This window comes from Lissotriton vulgaris, chromosome 10, assembly GCF_964263255.1.
Source record: "Lissotriton vulgaris chromosome 10, aLisVul1.2, whole genome shotgun sequence".
Classification (NCBI taxonomy): domain Eukaryota; kingdom Metazoa; phylum Chordata; class Amphibia; order Caudata; family Salamandridae; genus Lissotriton; species Lissotriton vulgaris.
In genome coordinates this window covers 788,227,529-788,250,658 of record NC_141698.1, presented here as the reverse complement: position 1 = coordinate 788,250,658, position 23,130 = coordinate 788,227,529, and the positions used below count along the sequence as shown (strand labels likewise).

The 23,130-nt window shown below is 42.9% G+C and overlaps 1 protein-coding gene across 2 annotated transcripts in view; it reads left to right on the top strand.

Moving 5' to 3' along the window:
• The window catches only part of CPVL (carboxypeptidase vitellogenic like), a 632,086-nt gene that overhangs the window by 40,481 nt on the left and 568,475 nt on the right, over positions 1–23,130 (top strand). For both annotated transcript variants that reach the window (XM_086941713.1, XM_086941714.1), the window contains exon 3: positions 311–429. In XM_086941713.1, the coding sequence (XP_086797839.1) occupies positions 311–429 (119 nt within the window). The remainder of the gene's footprint in view (positions 1–310; positions 430–23,130) is intronic.

Below are 23,130 nucleotides of genomic sequence, written 5' to 3'. Positions count from 1 at the left end.
CTAAGCTGCTTGATTCCGGTCCAGGAAAGACATGGCTTGGCAGTTCGAGCTGGACTGTTCCCATGAGGCACAGGGTCAAGGCTGATTGGCATATGGCTATGTCTGAACTGGGGTGGTGTGGAGTGCAAAAAACGATGGATTTAGGCCCAGATCTCTGTACTGGGGCGAATGTATGAAATTGTTCTGCATTCTGTCCATCAATTGTTGTTTTTGCATGTTTTTAGATAGGGTCACATTTATATGTTTTCCTTTGCACAGAAAGAAAAATTATTTCAAAACTGTCTTACAATCTTAATGGTTTCATTTTCAGCAAGAGAGTTGAGTCTTGTGGGCCCGTTGCCAGGGTACAACGTCAAGAGCTACTCTGGATATTTCACGGTGAACAAGACCTACAACAGCAACCTGTTTTTCTGGTTCTTTCCTGCGCAGGTAAGATTGCAAGCTGTAATCGTGACTCGTATGACCCCGCAGGCTGCAAAACGCCAGCTGCCTTATACGAAAACTGTCTGTTTTCCAAAAATGTGGTATTTTACTCTCGCGTCCTCTTAATGATGTTTGTAGGTGCTTGCATGTCTAGAAACTGAGCTTGTTTTGACATAAATGTCACTGACGGGCCTTGGACATTTTTACAGTAACAACAACGGCGTGACCGTCTTGCAGATGTCCCAGGACACCGTAGGGAAGCTCTTTAAATGCACGTGGAGCTCTCCGATTGAAGCATCGAGTTTGCAATGAACTACTGGGATGTTTAGTAAGCAATGGGTTTGTTACCCTGTGAAGATAGTTTTTATTTTGGGGAGTGTGGTACTCCTGGGAACGTGGCTATGAAATTGTTTCTCGAAGTTACACGGTGCTCCCATCACATGTTTAGGGTGTTTAATATATGATGCCAGTGACCTATCAACACTGTTATAATCCTTTGAAGCGACCCATTGCGTCTGTTGTGACCCCTTTTAAAAACCTGTGGGCACCCAAACCTCTAAGAAATACCTTAGTTCTGTGAGCAAACCTTGTATATGATTTGAAAATCCAAACCAGGCAGAAGGCATGATTTCAAGGCGACACAGGGGAGTTTGTCACATCTTGAATCGTACATTTTGCAGGAGCTTAGCAGCGAAAACTTTAGTGTTTCCTTGTGGGAATCCTCTTAAGTAGGGACGGAGCCTCCATGCTCCCTGGCATCTTTGCAGCAATTGACATGTGAATTACACCATTATCTTTCATTCCCTTATGATTAGAACGGTATTTAGTGCTCGACTCGCACATGGGTGACTTAATTCCTGCAAAGCTGAATACATCGGGTAATGCTAAGTCTGTTAGTTGACCTGCTTTTATTTAATGCTCGACTCACACATGGGTGACTTAATTCCTGCAAAGCAGAATATAGCAAGTAATGCAAAATATGGTGTTAGTTGACTTACTCTGCCACACAAAATGCCATGGGAATCGCCCACCGAACTTAGCTGCATTATTTGAAGAATGTTAACAAAGTTGGGCATTAAGCAGTGCTTGAATAACCTTCCTTCTGATTTGGCTGCTACCTTAGAAGGGAGATTTATTGGTTGTCAGCAGTTCTAGGTCATTTCAAGAAATCTGGAGTTACTGCTATGGACGTTGTTTTAGACTATACATACGTCTTGTTCTCTGTGTCTGGCTAGCTTATTAAACATGTGTAAATGAAGCCTCCATAAAGTACAGTAATTGCTTTTCCACAAACTACGAGTTTTCTTACTAATGTACGTTTTAAGCCAAGCAGTAGAGAAGTACACATTAGTTTCATTCATTTAATCTTTATTTCGGTCACATATGGCCATACAAGATACAATTAAAATACATTTTCCAAACTTCCTCCTTAATTTCATATATAATCAAGGCGGGTAGGACACAAAGGACGGGGCAGCAATCTTAATTCAACATTAAAAGTACATAGTCTCAGCTTCGACGTAAAACCGATCTAGTCAATAAATAACAATAAAACATGCTGGCCATCTATTTACAGAATTAAAACCTTCACATCATTAAAAAATGCATAAAAATATGACAGATGAATCATACAGTCTCAATTGTTCAAAAGTGCAAGTGCTTATCTTGGCCTACGTTGTAAACTGGGGAGGGATCATTTTACTTGTTTTCCTTTTATAGCTTTAAACCCCCTCTCTTCCTTGTCAAAAATACGTTAAATAGAAATCTACGTACAGCAAAAACTATGTTTTGCGAAGAGTCAGTTCTTAGAATACGCAAAGCATTACTACAACTCCTGGTGCCTAGAAGCCTGCAAAGGGGTTTGATCCAATGTTTCCTTGCAGTAATGTATGCTGTGCAAAAAAATAATAGGTGGACATCATTTACCCTTGCTGGCTTTATGCATAGGGGGCAGAGGTCACTTCCCTTTTCCCCCTTCTCTCTACTCCAGTTGGATGTATTAGCACCTATTTGCAAAATTCCGTACCTGAATTGTAGAAATAATCATTTTGCTAGTGGCGGTTCTATCTCGTCTAGAAAGGGTTCTCGAATAGCAACATCTTTAAAAGATAAGAACCTCGAGGTTAGCGAACCTGCAGTGGCACTATTCAACAAACTATTGGCTATATAACTCCAATAAGTCAATTTTAAATGCTTTTTGCAAGGTGACGTAAGTTTTTGAGGGTTGCTCCAATAATTGGGCAGACCTAGTTTTTCCATCCAGGACATTACATGTTTCAGCCATGGGATATCTCTTGGTCGGCCCACCTTTATAATTTCCTCCAGGCCAACTTTATAGTGGGTTAGTTCTGGGGTCACCCAGATCCTTATCCAGAACAATAGCGGTATTAGTACAGCACAGTGATCTGTGCGTTTAATATTCAAGTCCATAGTCACTGGCAACCAGTGTGTCCTATTTGGAAGTTTTAACAATTGTCTAAAATATTTATTTTCTTCTTGCTCGAAGTTCTCTTTACAGTGAGATCCCCAGATCTCAGCCCCATAGAGGGCTGCTGCTTGGGGTTTAAATGTTATATACTTCCAAGGCCGGCGAAACAGCCTTGGAAGTACTGGCTTTATGCTTCTTTAGTATGGGGATCGACCTTTGAAGCAGCGTTATCCTGCTTTTTTCTAATTGTCCCTTCCAGGCCATTTTACTTTCCAGAGTGATTCCCAGATAGTTTTAACTATCAACATATTCTAATTGCTGATTATTTAAAACAAGATTTTTTTTAAAACACTTGTCGGGGTTCAGAGCCATATATTTAGTCTTAGATGAGTTTATTTCAAGACCTTTTTGTGTACAATAGCAATTAAAAGCATCCATCAAGCATTGTAATCCCTTGGGGGTTTGAGAAATTAAAATGGTGTCATCGGCAAATAATAAAGCCGGATCCACTTCGTCCCCAAGGTGTGGGGAGTCATGCTTACAATTTAAAAGGAACTTTGGTGATATCATTTACATAAAGTGAGAAGAGGGTTGGTGCCAACACGCACCTCTGTCTAACACCTCTTCTCACCGGGATTGGTTTAGTTAATTCTCCCTTCGGTCCCCATCTTACCATTGCATAGTTCCCTGTGTGTAGCCTAATTAATTGCCTTCATAACTCTGGAGGTCCCCCTATTCCCTTTAGTGTAGCCCCTAATTGAGATCAGGGAACCAGGTCGAATGCAGCTCTTAAATCTATAAAAGCTTTATATAGGCTGCCCTCCCTAAACATTACGTATTTCCAATAAATACACAAGAACCTAAAAACTTGGTCAATGGTGTTTGTTTTTGGTCTGAATCCTGCTTGATACTTTGTTAAAATGTCCTCCACATCCATCCACTCTAATAATCTATTTAAAATGTGCCGAGCATATACTTTTTGTAGGATGTCAATTAAGCTGATAGGGCGATAATTACCTGGGTTGTGACGGTCTCCTTTTTTTGAAAAGAGGTCACGATCTCAGCCCCTTTCCATGTGTCGGGGATCGGCGTCACAGCCCCTATTGAGTTGCATAAAAAATTAACATAGGGGCTAGCTTATTAAAAATGTGTAAATGAAGCCTCCATAAAGTCCAGTTATTGCTTTTCCACAAACTACGGGTTTCCTTACTAATTTACGTTTTAAGCCAAGCTGTAGAGAGGTACACATTAGTTTCAAAAGAACACTAATTAAAACTAGTCATAGAACAAAATCTTTGGCCCCATCTCTTATGGACTATCCTGTACAAGTGCCTCTTTTTGGCAAGCAATCAGTCGTAGACCTAGTGTTTCCATGGTTTATAGAGTCCTCTGTGGAGGCAAGCGTGTGCATAGGTTTACTTTCTGTCTTCTTGAATGGTATTGCACTCTGTTTTTTGGGTCTGGCCTAGACACAAATTTACTTTTTCCACCAGCCTCATGTATTGAGAAAAGTTCATAAATAAAAATGTGTAAATATTACACAGTGCAAATCGGTGCTATGTAGTTGTGGTTCAGCTGTACTGTCTACTGAAAAGGCTTTTTTGGGTTTGCGTATAATAGCTAGGTATAGTTAGAGTTCTTGCGTTAACTCTCTTTGTCCATTGGTCTATTAAGCTGTCATTCTCATTTTCTTCCACTCAACGCAGCATACTGCGTTTATCACCCCACTTCAGCCATTGCCTTGCTTGACCTGTTGTTGACAACATTTTGCCTGATAATTTGCACATCTGTCTGATAAGAAGTAGAATTTAGAACCAAGGCTAGTCGGCCAATGCGTTACTGTTGTCAATGCTTTTTTTTTCATTCTATTCTTAACTTGGGTTTTAAATACTCCTTGTGTGTTTGGACTATGTTTTCAGGTTACAGTAATTTAAAACTTACAGTACCCTTGCTTTACGCCAACAAGAATCTTTTTTCACTATGATGTGCATTAAAACTAAAACAGATTTTACCAGATATAAATACACCTACCTGCTGTGTTACACCAGTACGGTCTCATTAAAGTGATACCTCCCCCCCCCCCTCATTAAAGTGATTACCCCTACCCCCGAAGGCTTGTTAAACATATGAACCCTTTAGCTAAGGTTTCATCTTCATACTGTTTAAGATATTCTGTTTCTGATTCACTGAGCACTCACAATTAACCACAAGGTATTTGTGCACCCAATTCCAAATCAATCTTCAAGCATATCTTCTTTGTGGGTGTGAGACAGTTGCTTTAACATTTGCACTAAATTATCCATCACAAGTGGTTTGGAATTTGTACTACTAATACTGGTGATACTACAGTCCTCTGCTATGTGAATTATTCTTAGCCAGCAGTAGTTTGTACCTCTATTTTTTCATATAATAGACTCCTATATGCAATCCTAGTTGAAACAGGAGCAGAACTCACAATTTCAGGTCTCCATTTTACCATTATTTAACATTGTTGCCTAACTTTTATGGGCTTATCGAGTACCCTACCAGGTTTTATGTACCGGCGATTGACTTCTAAAACATAAGAAGAGTAGGGCCTTCAAACCAGCTGTGGAAGGGAGTGGTGATCTGTAGGAGGCCAGTGGCTTTGGCTAAGTGTACTTTAAAAGGAGCCATGGCAATAGAAAACACTCAAGTCTTCTTAACCCCTTCGATGCGGCCGCGATTCCCCTGGTGTGCTGTAAACAGCACGAACAGGGGCGGGCCGTGACGAACCCCAGCCGTCATCCGCACACGAGCACCGTAGTGCATGACGGCTGGGGTTAGTCATGAGCATGGAAGGGGTTAATACTGGTGTTTACATACCGTTGAGCTATTTTCCCCTCACTATTGGGTCTACAGGATCGTTCTGTTACATGCATAGGCATTATATGCATTGGTAGAATTCAAAGAGTTTGGTAGATCAGTGCTGTGTTTGTTGACTGTCTAAGGCTATAATAGTTTTATCCCTAGGGAATGTGGCCACGCTTACTGCTTTTATGGACAATTCAATGCTCTTAGCCACTGCCTAATTTTGCCTTGCTTTTTATCAGCCAGAAATACTTGAAAATCCCAGACATCTTAGGCATTTTATTGAAGTGTCCGCATTTCAGATATAAAGAGGACTGGATAAGTGTAATGGCCTATTTTGTAGGATAAGTTTATCTTTATTCAGGGCCTAACATACTTGTAAAACTGACAGATTTTTGTATTACTTACTACTGGCTGTTTTTTGGACGTAGCAGTGTGGAAACACAAACGTGAAGAACTATAAAACAATTAGTGGTGCTGCAGCCTCTGCATGTATATTGAGCAACACAGAGTGAAGGAAAAATGACGTATACGTAGTAGACAGTGAGAAAACACATGCACTCTCATGGAACGCTTGACTAACAAGCATTTGCAATGCAATAGGTCTTGCATTTGCGAGAGTTTGAGCTATTGGCATTGTAAATGACAACGCCTTTTATTTGTGTTTTGAAAACTTTCAAATGGTGTGTAAATACGCACTTTGTACTTATGGAAGCAAGGCTGGCAGTAAAAGAGGGGCAGTTACTGCCAGCTTTGCATCTCGTAAGCAAGAGTATACAAAAACCAAAACGGAAGGTGCACTCTAATGAAGTCAATGGAACGAAGAATACTTTGTGAAAGTCTCTTCTTTATTCAAATCATTAGTTTTCTGTGAGCACGGGCACCTTCCTTTTTGGTTTTTGTATACTGTTGTAATTCACACATCCTTGAGCAGCGGATGTTGGAAGTGGCTGCACCATCTGATTTTGAGAACATACGGAACCAATGTGCTTGACCTTGGTCTGCTGTTTGGGGCTTTTGGGATTCTCGTAAGCAAGGACTATAAACACCGATTGCAGGTTTTCAAAACACATAAATAAAAAGCATTGTCATTTACAATGCCAATAGCTCTAACTCGCGCAAATGGATATTTGTGATGTTGCTGTGTGTGCCCTAAGTTGCTTAGGGTATGCCCAGACAAGGGTCCCTTACTCACTGTACCACTGGATTCAAGCTAGCCTGGCTGATGAGGGGTGATACCTAAAAATCTGTCCCAGGATGTTTGTTTCCGATCTAGAGAGGGCCTGGCTTGGCAGTTCAGACTGGACTGTTCCCATGGGGAGCAGGGGCAAGACTGCTGGGTCCAAACAGGGGTGCAGTGGTGAGCAAAATAATAATGGTTAAACCAAGATCTGTGACTGTGGGTAAGTGCTTTAAAAGTTTCAACACTCCGTTCATCATTTTATTTGTAAATTTGTGACCTGTGCCTACAAAAAATGGAAGAAATCCATCGTCTTGCCAACCCAGACCATTTGGCTTTCCCAATTGAGACACAGTTAAGTCACCGATGCCAGTGTCTTAAGAACCCTTCCATGTTTTGAAAGCTTAGTGCTGATGTTGTTTTGATTGAACAGGTTCTTGGTGACATTATAAGTTGCAGTCCTTTTTAAATGCATATTACATTGCTTTTGTGAAAAAATGCCTTAAAAGATTTATCAACTGGGATAGATAAAAGTACAATATAATACACCAGGTGAGTGTTGATAAAATAGCTATGATATATAGGATATCTTGTACCTTTTTGTTTGCTTTTTAGTGAACATATTTATAAAATGTACTTAATTGCTTTTTATGGTACATTATTTGTTGTACAATCATATTTCTTCAGCACTTGGAACACATACAAAGGACCCCCCCTCCCAATACAAAACCATTACATATTATAGCCATTTCAGAGAAACATGCTGTTGACACCAAAAACTGGATCCTGCAATCGTTCCATCTTTCAGTTCTGTAAGCCCACCAGGTGTGCAGTTTAGAACAGAGTACCCCCACCCCTCAAGAAGTCAACATGTGACTCATGTAACTCTCAACATAAGTTTCAATTTTATTAATGAAGAACAAATCAAGAAAGCATTTAGCCCCGACTGTAATGCCAGATAGGCAATGACCACCTGACTATCAAGATAATAAATAAAACAAAAAAGTTGCAAGCTGTAGAGACTCCTAGTTGATACAGCTCGTGTTCCCCCCCCCATGTTCACTGCAAGCACTTGACCTGTCATGTGCCCCACAAGTGAAACCTTGCACTCTGATTTGCCCATCGCCAGTGCTCTGCACTCTCAGTCAATGTTTTCGCTCTTTCCCCAACTGAGTTATGCACACTTTCCTAGCTAACAATGGAATATCATCCAGTAATGCTGCCCAAACTTTGATCCAGTCACTCTTCCTCTTCTCTCTATCCATCTCCCACCTCAAAGACGTGCTTTCACAACTGGCACACATAAGAAGTGCAGACCTCCAGCTGCGGACGCTAGATCCCAAAGGGGCTTCCAGCTGATTGCCTTGCCAGAACCAAGTACACGTCTGCCAGCCTGGATGTCAGTGTTTTGATCTTCGTTCTTGGGAACAAACCCAGCAAGCAGACCCCCACAGATTTCGCAATTGGTCTATCGGTCACCACTTTGATAACTTGCACAACCGGGTGACAGTATTGGTCCAGTGCACAGCAACTCCATACCATATGAAAAAACACTGCATCTGGTTCCCCATATCCGAAACATCCCGCCTGCGATCCTGGGAACATAAGGTTCACTCATTTTTAGTGTTATGTACATCCTGTACAAGTTGTAATACTTTACCAACTTAAAGCATGCATTGTGCAAGACCTTGGTAATCTGTTCAAGTATCCTGGTTCAGTCTGCATCACCAATGGGGGTGAACATATTCGCTGCCTAATGCTTGTGCAGAGACTCCAGTCCCCTTTTCGGTTGTTTTAGTAATGCTCAGTATTAAAGAGATGTTGTGTGCCTGCACCCTCCAGTGTTGCAAATGCCTTGAAAGCATATAGGCAGCAGTAGTTCACACGCACTGGTCTGACACCAATTGGGCATAGCGGCCACCACCTCTCCATAGATAAGGAAGTGGCATGCTGGCAGCCGGTGTCACTCCACTTGGGCCACAAAGTCCACAACCGACCCATCCGCATAGAATTCTCCTATTGTGGTCATCCTGAGTGCCAACCAGCCCCGAAGACCACCCCCCAATTGCCACAGTGTGGTATGGCCAACAGCATTGTGAGGAGGAGACCGCAAGCTTAAGGCACTCCCATGTGCATACGTAGCAAGACACAAGACCACACATACCGAGAGCAGTAATTAGCATCCCCCTGTTCTGTATTCGAGGCGTTTTAGATGGAGCCAAAAGCAACCCTGCTAGAATGTCCCTCGAGAATGTCACCACAACATCACCCCTCAGGGTACTCCACCGGTAATCACGCCATTGTGACACCGATTTAAATTGCGCCACCAAATAATACAATTCCAAGCCAAGGACTGCCATGCCCCCCCACCGCTGCAGGTAATATTAACTTTGCAAGCGCTGTTCTTCAATGCTGGTGTCCCCATATAAGCTAGAGTAAGAGGACATAAATATTTTTGGGGGAACCGGTATCCTTAGGGTTGATGAAAAATACAACCGTCTTGGAAGAAAGATAATCTTTGATAAGGCAACCCTACCCACTACTGACAATGGTAGCAAATGGTAGAATTTTAGGGAGTGTCACAAAGAGACCCTGGCATGACCAATTTTGAAATTCAGCCGCTGGTCCGCATTCCAGTATATTCGGGCTCTTAAGTATTGCAAAGTAGCTGGTTCCCAGCTTGAAACAATCCCTAGTGCCTGCTATCTGTTGCCTGACCCAGGGGACACCACTACGTACTTGCATGCTTCCTAGTGAACACTTAATATACACGTTGCAGGAACTGGAATGTTCCCTTTATAGCATACATGTGTGTTCCTAAGCCCGCAGTGACCATCATGTATATCTGGTATCCAGACTTTTAGTTTGTCAAAGGTGCTGCACTGACTTTAGTGTCTGTGCAGAGGCCTAGTCCTGTCCCTGGCAGTTTGACGTCCTTGACCTATGCTTTAACCTGAGCTGGCTCACCCAGCGTTGTGGGAAGTGTGGCTCAATGGTTAGAGCGGCAGACCCTGATGCAGAGGTCTAGCCCGGGACCAGGGATCAATTCCCGCCTCGGCGGGTCTTGGGCTAAATTTCCTCAGACCTGATAATTCTCGCCTCGGTGCCTATTCTAATTCATGGGTCCCACTCTGCAACTCTGGGCAATAGCTTGCTTAATCTCCACAATGGCCCCAACAACGCTAGGATGCCTGGCTTCACCTTGGGGGTGCCCAGGAGTGGGCACTTCACAGGGAAAAGCCAGGAAGGGTTCCACAGCGGTATGCGTACAAGCGCTGAGATGCCTCATGGGTGATTCGTGCGCTATACAAGTACTACTACTACATCCTCACTGAGGGCAGTGGACTACTGTCCTAGTCCTTGTTACAGAACATAAAAAATGTAGCAACATCATACTGTGTGTTTGATGGAGTCAGTAGTGTAAACAAACCTTTTTGTCTCTGGCACTGGGGTGGAGGCTAACTAGCCTACCAGAGTAAAGATACATTCTGGATGCTACTGGTCTGGCCTAGAACAAGATGGAAGATAAGATTGTGCTCCAATTCAGGTGACGTGTACTGTCAGCTTTCGTGTAGATGAGGAGTGTAGAGACAGAAATTCAAGGATGGCCCTTATTAGCAAGGAGTTGCTGATTAGTCATTATGGGCACTGACCATTGATGGACGGTAGGAGCGAGGGATGGGGTAGCAGTTTCTATTTTGAGAGGTGAGTAGATGTCTAGGTGAGACCTGCCCATTTTATCTGTCCCGGATTACGCATTCAGTTGGTCTGATGACATCCATGTGCAAACTTCTCTTTGTGCCTCCAATGCGGGTCCTCCAGAATGAAGGCAGCTCTAGTGCTACCTGCTGAGAGAAGCATTGTTAGATAAACGGGCTGTGTCTGCAGAGCAGCCCTGCGAAGGGCACTTGAAAGAAACACATCAAACCACTTTTACAGTCTGAGACAGTGGATTCAAATCCCATGTCTAGAAATATGTTTGTGGCATATGAGCTGCAGATCTTACACTGAGCATTAGATCGCCACCTGGTGTTGGGCTTGGATGATTGCATGTTGTTGTTGTCTTGGAAGAAGTCTTTGTAGTCACGTGATAGGTGACTCCTCCCTTGGACGATAGTGCGCATGGGCATCAACTCCATCCTTAGATTGTTTTTTTCCGCCACTGGGTTCAGATGTAACTTTAACGCTCCGGTTCGAAAACTACTTTCTAAGTAGTTTGAAGCGTGAAAAACTTACTTCAACTATTCTAAACAACTTTCGACATCAATAACCATCGACTCGATCTAGTCAGCTCGATTCCAGTTGTCGACGCAGGCCGTCGGGCCTATCCATGCCGTGAGGCCTACAGCGCATGGAAAGGAAGCCGTTCAAGAAATGCCCCCAGTGTGGAGCAAAGTTCCCGCGCAGTGACAATCACAAGGTCTGTAACCTGTGCTTATCACCGAAACACAACTAGTCCAGCTTTCCAGCCTGCACATCCTTTCGACCCAAGAAGACCATTCAGGATCGGAGGGCCTGTCGACACATCATGCAGAGATCAGCTCCGGAACCGGTTGACATCTTCCACGGTCCTGATGTCCCAGAGGAAGATTCTGAAGATCTAGAAATCGTATCTGGGGCAGATGACTCCGATGACTCCATACCTTCGGGACAACTCGTGAGTACTACTGCCCCTACCCCAACCCTAACACCCAAATCGAAGGCAAAGGTCAACACTCCGCCTCCGGGGCCCAGTCGCGATCGAAAAACTACTTCAGAAGCCCCGCCTTCGGGCCCGGCTCCGAAGAAAATTCAAAAGCCTTCCGGTAGCTCGGGACAGAGCAAACCGCATGTGCCGATACCACCAGCTCCCTCGGCACCGAACTGAAAAGTCCTGGTTCCGAAATCCACTCCGAAACAGTCGACTCAAACAGACAAAACGGCTCTGAAAATAATAAAGCCTGCTTCAGAAGCTTCCAAGCCTACGAAACCAGCTTCGGCTCCAAAGCCAAGATCTTCAGAGCCAAGAGCTACGCCAAAGGACTGTAACACAACTCCTAAGGCTAAAGACAAAGGAAAGCAACAACCACGCTCGGAACCGAAAAAATCTGCACCAAAAGCAGTTCTTGAGGAAGAGGAGCCTTTTCAACCTGATCCTACACAGAAAAAGATATATATTGACCCAGAAACAGGAGAAGTCTCTGCTTTACCACACAGGAAGAGGAAGTTAGATACAGCACCTACACCTCACGTGCCTGTCAAGAAAAAGGACTCTGCCTCATCACCTATGCATCCTTCTTCTCCTATTTCTCCCTCTATTCCACATCTTCTTCCTTCACCATCTCAAAATTCTCCTCTGCATTTTTCACCACAAGATACACCTCCTCATGATGATGATGATGATGATGATGATGATGATGATGATATTATGGGGCCAGGGGAGGACCCAAATGATCCTTTTAACTACCCAGACCAACCTGACTGGTAGAACCCAATCGCACAGTGAAGAAGCTTGGAGAAGCGTGGCTCAATGGTTAGAGCGGAAGACCCTGATGCAGAGGTCTGGCCCGGGACCAGGGTTCAATTCCCGCCTCGGCGGATCTTGGACTCCATCTCCCCGGACCTGATAATTCTTGCCTCGGGGCCTAGTCTAATCATGGGTCCCACTCTGTGACTCTGGGCAATAGCTTGCTTAATCTCCACAACGGCCCCAGCAGCGCTTGGATGCCTGGCTTCACCTTGGGGGTGCCCAGGAGTGGACATCTCACAGGAAAGCCAGGAAGGGTTCCACAGCGGTATGAATACAGCGCTACGAGACCTCTGGGTAGAAGGCGCTACATAAATACAAACACATTTACATTTACACAGGATGTACCAGATATTCCTGATCCACATCCATATCCATCCAAACCATCTCTACCAGAAGATAATATTGGGTTTGGACGCTTAATAGGGCTGCCATCCATCATGGAGTCACAATGCACTCAGATGAGGCAGAAGAGGATTTCTTATTAGACACCTTTGAACAATCACAAAAGTCAGTTCAAATATTACCAATGATCAAAGGTGTCATTAAACATGCACCAGAAGTGTTTAAGGATCCTGTACGCGCAAGGATCATAAAACCCAGAGTAGAGAAGAAATACAGACCTGCTCCTGCTGACCCTGCATACCTTTAGATTCCATAGGAGCAAACTCCCCAAACCTCAGGGGAAGCGCCACCTCCTGATAAAGAGTCAAATATGATAGATGCTTCAGGCAAAAGAATAGCTGCCCAAGCCAGCAACACATGGCGCATAGCTAATACACAAGCCCTTCTTGCAAGATGCAACAGGACTCATTATGATCAGTTAGAAACACTATTACAGCATCTAGCTGACCAATATAAAGCGCAAGCAAATGACCTTATTCAAGAGGGTAAGCTAATTACTAATGCTTCAATCAAGTGCGCACTTGATGCAGCAGACACTGCATGCAGGGCAAAAAACACTATTGTCTTTCTTAGAGGCCATGCATGGCTACGCATCTCAGGATTTAAGCAAGAGGTGCAAACTACTATCTTAAATCTGCCATTTAACCAACAACCGCTTTTTGGCCCAGCTGTAGACACAGCACTTGAACAGATGAAAAAGGACACAGATACTGCCAAATCTATGGGAGCTTTGCAGTCCCCACAAACTCGAGGCTCATTTCGTCGCTCCTTCTGTAGAGGAGGCTCCAAAGAAGCTGGAGCAGACAATTCAGCTTCCTTTAAAAACAATACACAATCTTCCTCCAATAAAGGATACATTAGAGGAGGCTACAGAGGCAACAACAACATGGGAAGGGGTTGAGGCAATAACAACTATCGGACCTCTCCCACCACTAAACAGTGATTCCTTCAGCTCCCCCAACAGCATTCCACCCCATTCATCTCGGGGGTAGACTTAACACCCTTCCTACCTGTCTGGAATTCCATCACAACAGACATGTGGGTAAGACAGATTATCTAGTATGGTTACTGCTTAGAAATTACAGCTACCCCTCCACATATACCACCCAGACAGCGTCCAATGTCCACAGAACATCTTACACTGCTCAAACAAGAGGTTCTATCATTGCTTCAAAAGGATGCAATATAGAGTTCCATTGCAACATCATGGAACAGGGGTATACTCACTCTATTTCCTAATACCCAAAAAGGACGGGACACTAAGGCCAATTCTCGACCTCAGGCCCCCCAATCTGTATATACACTCAGATCATTTTCATATGATCACTTTGCAACCTGTGCTCCCATTATTGCAACAAGGCGATTTCCTCACTACACTAGACCTCAAGGACGCCTACTTCCACATTCCCAGACATCCTTCTCACAGGAAGTATCTAAGATTTGTACTAGAAGGACAACACTATCAGTTCAAAGTCCTTCCATTCGGGGTCACAACTGCACCAAGAGTGTTTACAAAGTGCCTAGCAGTGGTAGCAGCACATCTCAGAAGACAACAGATCCATGTCTTCCCATATTTAGACTACTGGCTCATAAAAAACAGGTAACTCAACCAGTGTGTCCAACACACATCTCAAACAATTCAAACATTGCACAACTTGGGGTTTACAATCAACTACACCAAGTCTCATCTCCAGCCCTCTCATGTACATCAATACGTAGGGGCTACAATGAACACCTCTACAGATCTGGCTTATCCCAGTTCAGCCAGGATACAGAGCATTCAAGATTTAGTCACAAGGTTTCAAAACCAACACTGTCTCCCAGCCAGTGTTCATGCAACTAATAGGCATGATGGCATCTTGCATATGTATTGTACCATATGCAAGACTGCAAATGCGCCCATTGCAAGAATGTCTAGCACATCAGTTTAACCCGGCTCAAGGACAACTGACAGACCTGGTGGTGGTGGACAGCAGCACACATCGCTCTGTCGTGGTGGAACACCAAAAACTTGTCCAGAGGGAGGCCGTTCCTCAAACCTGTTCTACAGATAGTCCTGACAACAGACGCATCCCTGATAGGTTGGGGAGCCCATCTCCTACACCATACAACTCAGGGAAGATGGAACACTCAACAAAATGTGCTCCACATCAATCACCTAGAGCTGCTAGCAATATTCCTAGCACTGAAATCCTTCCAAGTACATGTACAGAACAAAGCTGTCTTGATCCAGACTGACAACATGACAGCCATGTACTACATTAAACAAGGAGGCACACATTTTCTGCAGCTGTCCCAGCTTGCACGGAACAAATGGAGATGGCAATTCCACAAAAATAGATCTGCTAGCAGAACACCTTCCAGGAGTTCACAATCTGATAGCAGATCTGTTAAGTCGACAGACACAACAAATTCGCGTATGGGAACTACATCTGCAAGTTCTTCTACCATTTTCACAAGTGGGGTCATCCAGACCTAGATCGGTTTCCCCCACACGAAAACGCAAAATGCCCAACCTTCGCCGCCAGGTTTCCACACCTGCTGTCCAAGGGCAATGTGATATGGATTAACTGGACAGGCATTTGCGAACGCTTTTCCGCCAATCCCACTAATACCACTAGTGGTACCAAAGGTACGACAACAGTCTCTCAAAATGATCTTAGTAGCTCCCACATGGACACGCCAACCGTGGTTTACAACACTGTTATAAAACTCTATAGTTCCACACCAAAGACTGTCTTACGCCATCCATGCTAACGCAGAACCATGGACACATAAGACATCCAAGTCAACTGAATCTGGCGATCTGGCTCCTGAAGTCTTAGAGTTTGGTTACCTTAACCTGCCATCAGAATGTATGAATATCCTTAAAGAAGCCAGAAGACCCACTACTATAGCTTGCTATGCTGCAAAATGGAACAGATTTGCCATTTACTGCACCAATAATCAAATTGACACCCTGGATGCTTCCATCCAGAATATCATCTGCTACCTTCTGCACTTACAAAGATGTAATCTAGCATATTCATCTATACGTCTACATCTTGCAGCCATTGCAGCATATCTACAAAATGGACATCTGTCGTTATTTAGAGTGCCTGCAATAAAAGCATTTATGGAAGGGTTAAAAAGAATCATTCCTCCTAGGTTACCACCCTCTCCAGTGTGGAACCTAAACATTGTTCTTACCAGGCTCCTGGGACCCCCTTTTGAACCTTTACACAAATGTGAACTGCAATTCCTCACATGGCAAACAACTTTCCTTATTGCTATTACCTCTCTAAGGTGAGTTAGTGAGATTCAATATTTCACTATACAAGAGTCATTTTTACAATTACACCGTAACAAAGTGGTCCTAAGAACAAATCCCAAATTCTTTCCTAAAGTCGTTACTCCTTTTCATCTAAATCAGTCAGTAGAGTTGCCAGTGTTTTTTCAAAACCCAGACTCTGTAGCAGAAAGAGCTCTACACACCATAGATGTGAAAAGAGCACTTCTCTATTACATTGATAGAACCAAATCCTTTCGCAAAAAAAAGCAATCTTTTGAAGCTTTCTCTCCACCAAATAAGGGAAACCACATCTGTAAAGCTGGAATTGCAAGGTGGATTGTAAAATGCATACAAATATGCTATCGCAAAGTAAAACGTACATTAACAATTCCTCCTAGAGCACACTCCCGACGCAAACTGGGAGCCTCCATGGCTTTCTTAGGGAACATTCCCCTAGAAGACATATGCAAGGCAGCAACATGGTCTACAACACATACCTTTACTAAACACTATTGTGTTGATGTACAAGCCAAGCAGCAAGCTGCTGTGGGCTAAGCTGTCCTCGAAACGCTCTTTCAAATTACTGCACCAGATACAGGTGACCACCGCTAGGGGAGACACTGCTGTATAATCGATGCTCAATGTGAGCGCTGCAGCTCATATGCCTCGAACGGAAAATGCTACTTACCAGTATGCATCTGTTCTTGGCATGTAGAGCTGCAGAATCTCACACGCCCACCCGCCTCCCCGGGACCTGTATCTGTTCCAGTTCTATCTTACTTAGATATACATACATGGACATCCCTTCTTTATTTCTACTAACTCCATCATTTCCCATCATGGTGAAAAACATCTAAGGATGGAGTCGATGTCCATGCGCACTATCGTCCAAGGGAGGAGTCTCCTATCTCGTGACTACAAAGACTTCTTCCAAGACGACGACAACATGCAATCATCCAAGCCCAACCAGGTGTCGATCTAATGCTCAGTGTGAGACTCTGTATCTCTACATGCCAAGAACAGATGCATACTGGTAAGTAGCATTTTCCATACTTGGTATTTCTAAATTGTGAATCTGTCCAAAAGGCAGTGAAGGGCTGCACAGTGTCTAAGACAAACCTAAAGTCAACTAGTGTTAGGAGCAATAAATGGTTTATGGACTGTTAATGTATTCTGATGCAGTGTTCTTTAAAAATTAGATTTTTCAACTCTTTCACAAATTGGAGCAGCATTGGGTGGTCCTGAAGGATACAGGGATGTTGTCCCATGTCCTAGGTGCATAGATGGAAAAGGCCTTCTCCCTTGTTTTTATCTTCATTTTTACACCTAATCTGCATTCTGAAAGTGTTCTGCTGTACGTGTTCTGAGACCTATAAGAGAAGATGAGCTTTTATTCACGATTAGCAGTGTACTTGACCTGAGTTCTGAATATAATAGGCATTATCAGAGTGGATAGGTCTCCCCTTTGGGACCTATCTGCCTTGCCAATTGTTTCTAATGATGCTGTGCAACATAGCGAAAGAGGAAACATAAAAAGCAGGTGCTTTGATGCGGCCAGTAGGTTTGTGTTATTTTGTAGACTTTTGCACCACACATCCACACGACTACAAAATGAGGGTGCTTTTTCTTTCTATTTGCTGATCTAAGTTGGAAGGGTAAAATAAGAAAAATATACTGCAAAATAACTTTTTATGCATTAAAAAACAGTGGGTGGGAGAGAGCGGGAGTGGAAGCATCACAGGGCCAAGCCAGGCCAACGCAGTGGGCACAGGATGAGTACATAAAACAGGTGAGCGGGAGCAACATTGAGCATGAGGTAGCAGAAGCACACAGGTGCGAGCACAGCGTGGGGCAGTGGAGAGGCACAGAAAAGAGAGCAATGCTGAGGGAGAAGTGTGCCAGGGAAAGCACAATATGGAGGATTGTGGTGGAGAAGCACACGGGTGAGAGCAACGTGGAATATGGTGGAAGGGTGATGGAAAGTACACAAGGGGGACAGCTTTAAAAACACATGGACACTCATGGAGTGCTTACCTGAAAAGAAAGAAGCATCGTCAAAGCAAATGGGTGTTACCTATGTGAAATCCATTGTCTTGTTAATATTTTTTAGCCTTGTTGTACGGGAGCATGGATGAGAGTAAAGTAAATAAAACGCTATAAAATGCCCAGCATTGACTGCTTCATTGCACTTATTTTTTTAACTTTCGGCCATGCTGCACAAAGCCACTAGATCTCACTTAGGTGAGGCAATTGACTTTGCAAATCCGTTATTAATTTGAATGCATGCGTTTCTTTATTTTTAAGAGCTATTTTGGAATGATCTGGAAGTTTTAGAAAGTGTTTTTACTTTGTTCCAGTGCCGGACTGGCCTTAGCAGGCACCAGGCAATCCCCCGGTGTGCCGCACAGGTGGGGGGCCGGTTTGGGGCCCCTGGGGGCCATTTTGTTACAGGGCCGTTTTTGCCGCATAGTTGCAAAATCGGCCCTGTAACAAAATCGGCCAAAAACCGACCCTGGCTCGGCGGCACCCACAACCACCCGGGGTAGGGGTCGGCCGAGCACTTTGCCAGGGACGGGTTTGGTTCCCAGTCTGGCCTTTGTTCACCAAAATTTATGAAGTATGCAGAATAATGTAAATTTCAGATTCAACACCACCCTTCTCCTGTTTATCCCCATGAATTGATATAAAGGTTTGCTGGCGAGTGTAGAGCTGCTTTAATTGATTGTCAGCTGCAACAGCCTCTACAGCCTTGATACCCACCAATGACTATGCCACACACGGAGCTTAGTATTACACGTCTTTATTTATATGCATGCAACTGCGATTTCAACATTCAAAACCAGCCTTCATTGCATTTGACTCTAACGCTTACCTCACAGTTCTATGGAGTCTATCAGGAGCCAAAAGGGTTCCATCACTTCTAATTTGCAAGATACTGCATCTCCCTCTCTGTTAAACACAATTATTATTATTTTTTTACAAAATGGACCTATAAACATGTACTATTAAATCTCTCTAATCTTTTTGGCGCTTTAATTGTTCGACCTCATCATGTTCTTGGAAACCGGGACTGTCATCACCACTGTCCAGCATCTGCATCAATGGTGTAGAGGCAACAGCACTCATGATGTTTCAGACTCAGTGTCTCCTTCAATAGTTAGATCTGATGAACGATTAGTTAAGTGCCCGGAATGAGAAGAGTCTCTGGTACTAGACTTCCCAGGGCGCTGGACAGTCACCATGTGTCCTTTCGTAGACCCCACTTGAAAAGGTTTTGCATCAAATGGAGCATCAGATTTTCTTCACTGCAGTTGTCGTATGAGCATGAAATCTACTTTCTTAAAGACAATGTTATTCGCATATCCTCTTTTGTTAGCATACACTTTCATCTGTTTGTTAACCAAGTCCTGCTCATGAGTGGCTGTCCTCTTTCTTTCTCTGATTATTGCATTGAGGTAACTTGGTGTTCATTGCTCTCCCCAACATCAGTGTTGCAGGACTTTCACCTGTGGTCTAGTGGGATGTTGAACAATAAGCTCTCAAGGTAGAATTAAACAGTTTTCAAATCAAGCTTCTCAAGAATCTCACACTGCACTGCTTTGTTTAGCATACTCAAAACTCAACAAGTCCATAGACCTGCAGAAACATAGGTGCGCTCTTATGCTTTGTATTTGAATGCTCCAAGAAATGTTTAAACTCTTGACTGTTTTCAGACTTCACTATGGCTGGAACAACCCATGTCGCAAGTATGCCATCTAGTCATTCAATGGTTCGCTCTTGAGTAGTAGATGAAAGATCTTCTAATAATGGAAACCATGAGTATTCATCTATAATGACCAGCAGGAAATGCACATTATCGAGTGGACCGAAGAAGTCCATGGCTATTCCATTCCAAGCATGCATTGGAAGTTCTGACATGTTCAAGGTATGGTGAAAGGTTTTTGTAGAAAGGCAGTTGCATAGATGACAGGCCTTTTAATTCCCTTTCAACCCTGTCATCAAGATAAGGAAACCAGACTCCGTCTTCGAGAGCTCGTTTGATTCCACAATGTCCTTCATGTACTACTTCAGTTATTTACTGTCTCAGACTCTCCGGAATTAGAATTCTCGACCCTATTAGTATTGCACGTTCCTGAGTTACAGTCAATTCATCCTTAACATTTTTGTATTTTTGATTATCGCCTTCACTTCTGAGCGGTCAAGTGTGTTGGTTCCAAGACTGATATAGAATATCATCCTTCAGCTTTAACATGTGCCTATCATGGCTCATGACAGTGATAATCTGGGCTAACACAATGGCAGCAGGTGTGCTTGATTTTACAATATAGTTAATATAGGCCTTAGCCGTCTTAGATGGTGTACCATGACCGTGTATAGGCACTCTGGAAAAGTAGTCAGCAGGGTTCAGATTCTTCCCTGGATGATACACAATCGTATAAACATCCTGGAGTAACTGCAGTCCCCATTGTTCAATGTGAGGAGGCATTCTATAGTCTGTAAATCTTGATGATCAGTTACCAGCATAAAAGGTTTTCCGTATAGGAATACATGGAAATGTTCATAAGCTCGAACCACTGCTAAACTTTCTCTTATTGTTTGTGAGTAAGCACTTTCTGTTTGGGACAAACTTCCTATTGTGTATGCCTTCGAGCATTCAGGTTTCAGCTGTGCAAGGATAGCACCTAACCCGACTGGGCTCGCATCAACACCAACCTCTGTATGAATCTTAGGGTTGAAGTATGCCATTTCAGTAGCAGTCTGAGTGGCATGTTTGATGTTCTTAAAACTTCTCTCAAATTCATGTGACCAATGAAATGAAACATTATTTTTCGTCTAATCTCTCAACTGAGCACTTATAGTGCAAATCTCTCTCTCTCGCCAGTCTCTCTCTCGCTCCAATCTGTGTAACCTTTCATTCTGAAATGTGCCATGACTTATTCATTTCTAATGCCATAACATCCACATGATTTACGGGGAGTTACCAGGCACATCAGAATTATACATTTTTGTTATTCACACTGATTTCAACTGCTGAAAGCAGCCGAATTTTCCTGTGAAAATCGGGGGGAAATCCTGAAGTGATCAATATGAAAACACCAGCATGTTGTTCCGTTAAACCTGTATTCCCCTTACTACCCTACCCTCAGAATGCACTGGACTCTTGCCAATGGTAGTTCCTGGGTGGAGAAATAAATGAGACCCAACTGGATATACAAACTGCAGAGTGCAAAAAAGTACATTGCTTGGTCAGTTTTATGTTCAAAGAAGTCACAATCAACATTTTAAAACTCCTAAATGGAGAGAGAATTTAGAAAGGTCGTTCATTGTACCGCTCTAGCACTCTATCCTATGTAAAGTACAAAACCCACAATGGAGGCAGAAGCCAATAAATGTATATGACAAAGCAAAATGATATTTCAAGATAATCGACTAAAATCTGTATTTCACATATATAATTTTGCCAATAATACATTAAAAAAAGAGAAAACAGCAGAACACCGGCCCAAATTAGGTGTCTAATGTGAGCCATAGTAATCGGAAATAACAGATTTAAGTTTCATTCTCCATCTCTTGTGTCCTACTTCCTCTTTTCAGATCTCCTGCTGCTCATGTTGCTCCCATCTTCCTTCCCCATAGATATGCATTGCTTTTCCCACTTGGCCCAGTAATTCCATTGCTTCCCCCAATCGAGCACCTCTGCTGCTCCTCAGTTTTACTCTGCCGCTTGTCAGAGTAGACACTTCATTCCACTTGTGTCCTGTATTATTTTGATTCTTTTTTATTTTTTTGGAGGGCCTGGCAATTTGCACCGAGGTTGCTCCTTTTCTTTAACCCCTTCGATGCGGCCGCGATTCCCCTGGTGTGCTGTAAACAGCACGAACAGGGGCGGGCCGTGACGAACCCCAGCCGTCATCCGCACACGAGCACCGTAGTGCATGACGGCTGGGGTTCGTCATGAGCATGGAAGGGGTTAATTTGCATTTGCACATCTTTGTGTTGTTTATTTTTATCTACTACTCCAAGATGGGCACCTGCCATCTTAGAACTGTAGAAAGAAAACAGTAAAGTGGCAGCTTCTTTGTGATGTACGTTTGGTACTTGCTGCATACACATATATCATACCATTGGAAGCCATGGAGTGTTGATAGTGCCAAACATTTGTTAGAAAGGCATATATTTATATAGCACTTTAAAAGATACATTCATCATAGGAATGAATGTAAACTTTCCTCTGTATTTTAACTCCTGCCATCTTGGAATAAAAATGCAATATTTCGAATTTTTGGTACATTGTAAAGTTCTACTACATTGTAAAGTTCTACTACATTCAACCTTCATTTTTTGTCTTGGTTTTTCTTAAAAGTGCACAGCAACTGGGTAATAAATATACTGATGCTTTGTGGATTTTTAACATTGTAGAACCTGAACCTTTAAGGAGCAGTTAGTGCTCTTCATGTATTTTAATCCATAAAGTAAAATAAACGCTTACAGCACATAATTGGTTCAGCTGTAGATCAAACTTTTAATTTTGAAAGATGCATTCTGTTGATGTTTACAAATATGTGTACAATTGTTCCACGCAAAGTCACTCAAGAAACCCAAAACAGAAGGTGAACATATTGTCTTTTTTGAAAGTTATCCCTTTTAGTAATTAGTTTTTACTCATTACCTTCTTTTATGAAACAATTGAATAATCATGAATTCAGTCCTTAATGTCGGGAGTTTAACTTCACAATGCTTCAATTTTTACGTAGTGTTCAGGAGATTTTAGCATTGTCCAGAGTATTCTTCATGATAAATATGAATTTGGGTGTACTATCTTTCACCCTTGATGTAGCATTAAGAAGATCATTCCTTTTACAGTTCCTGGCACTAGATTTTGTTCCTGTCTGTCAATATGCTATATATCAAGAGTATTCCCACAGGACCAATTTGTCAGTCTTGCTGTCCGAATCTCTAATGCTGGAATAAGTTCACTGGGCATCTTACCAGAAGGAATTTATTGCAGTCCACTTACCAAAGAGCAGTGTGCGTCATTCATCACATAGTACTATTTCTAAAAATAACAATTAGTAAGAATTATATGT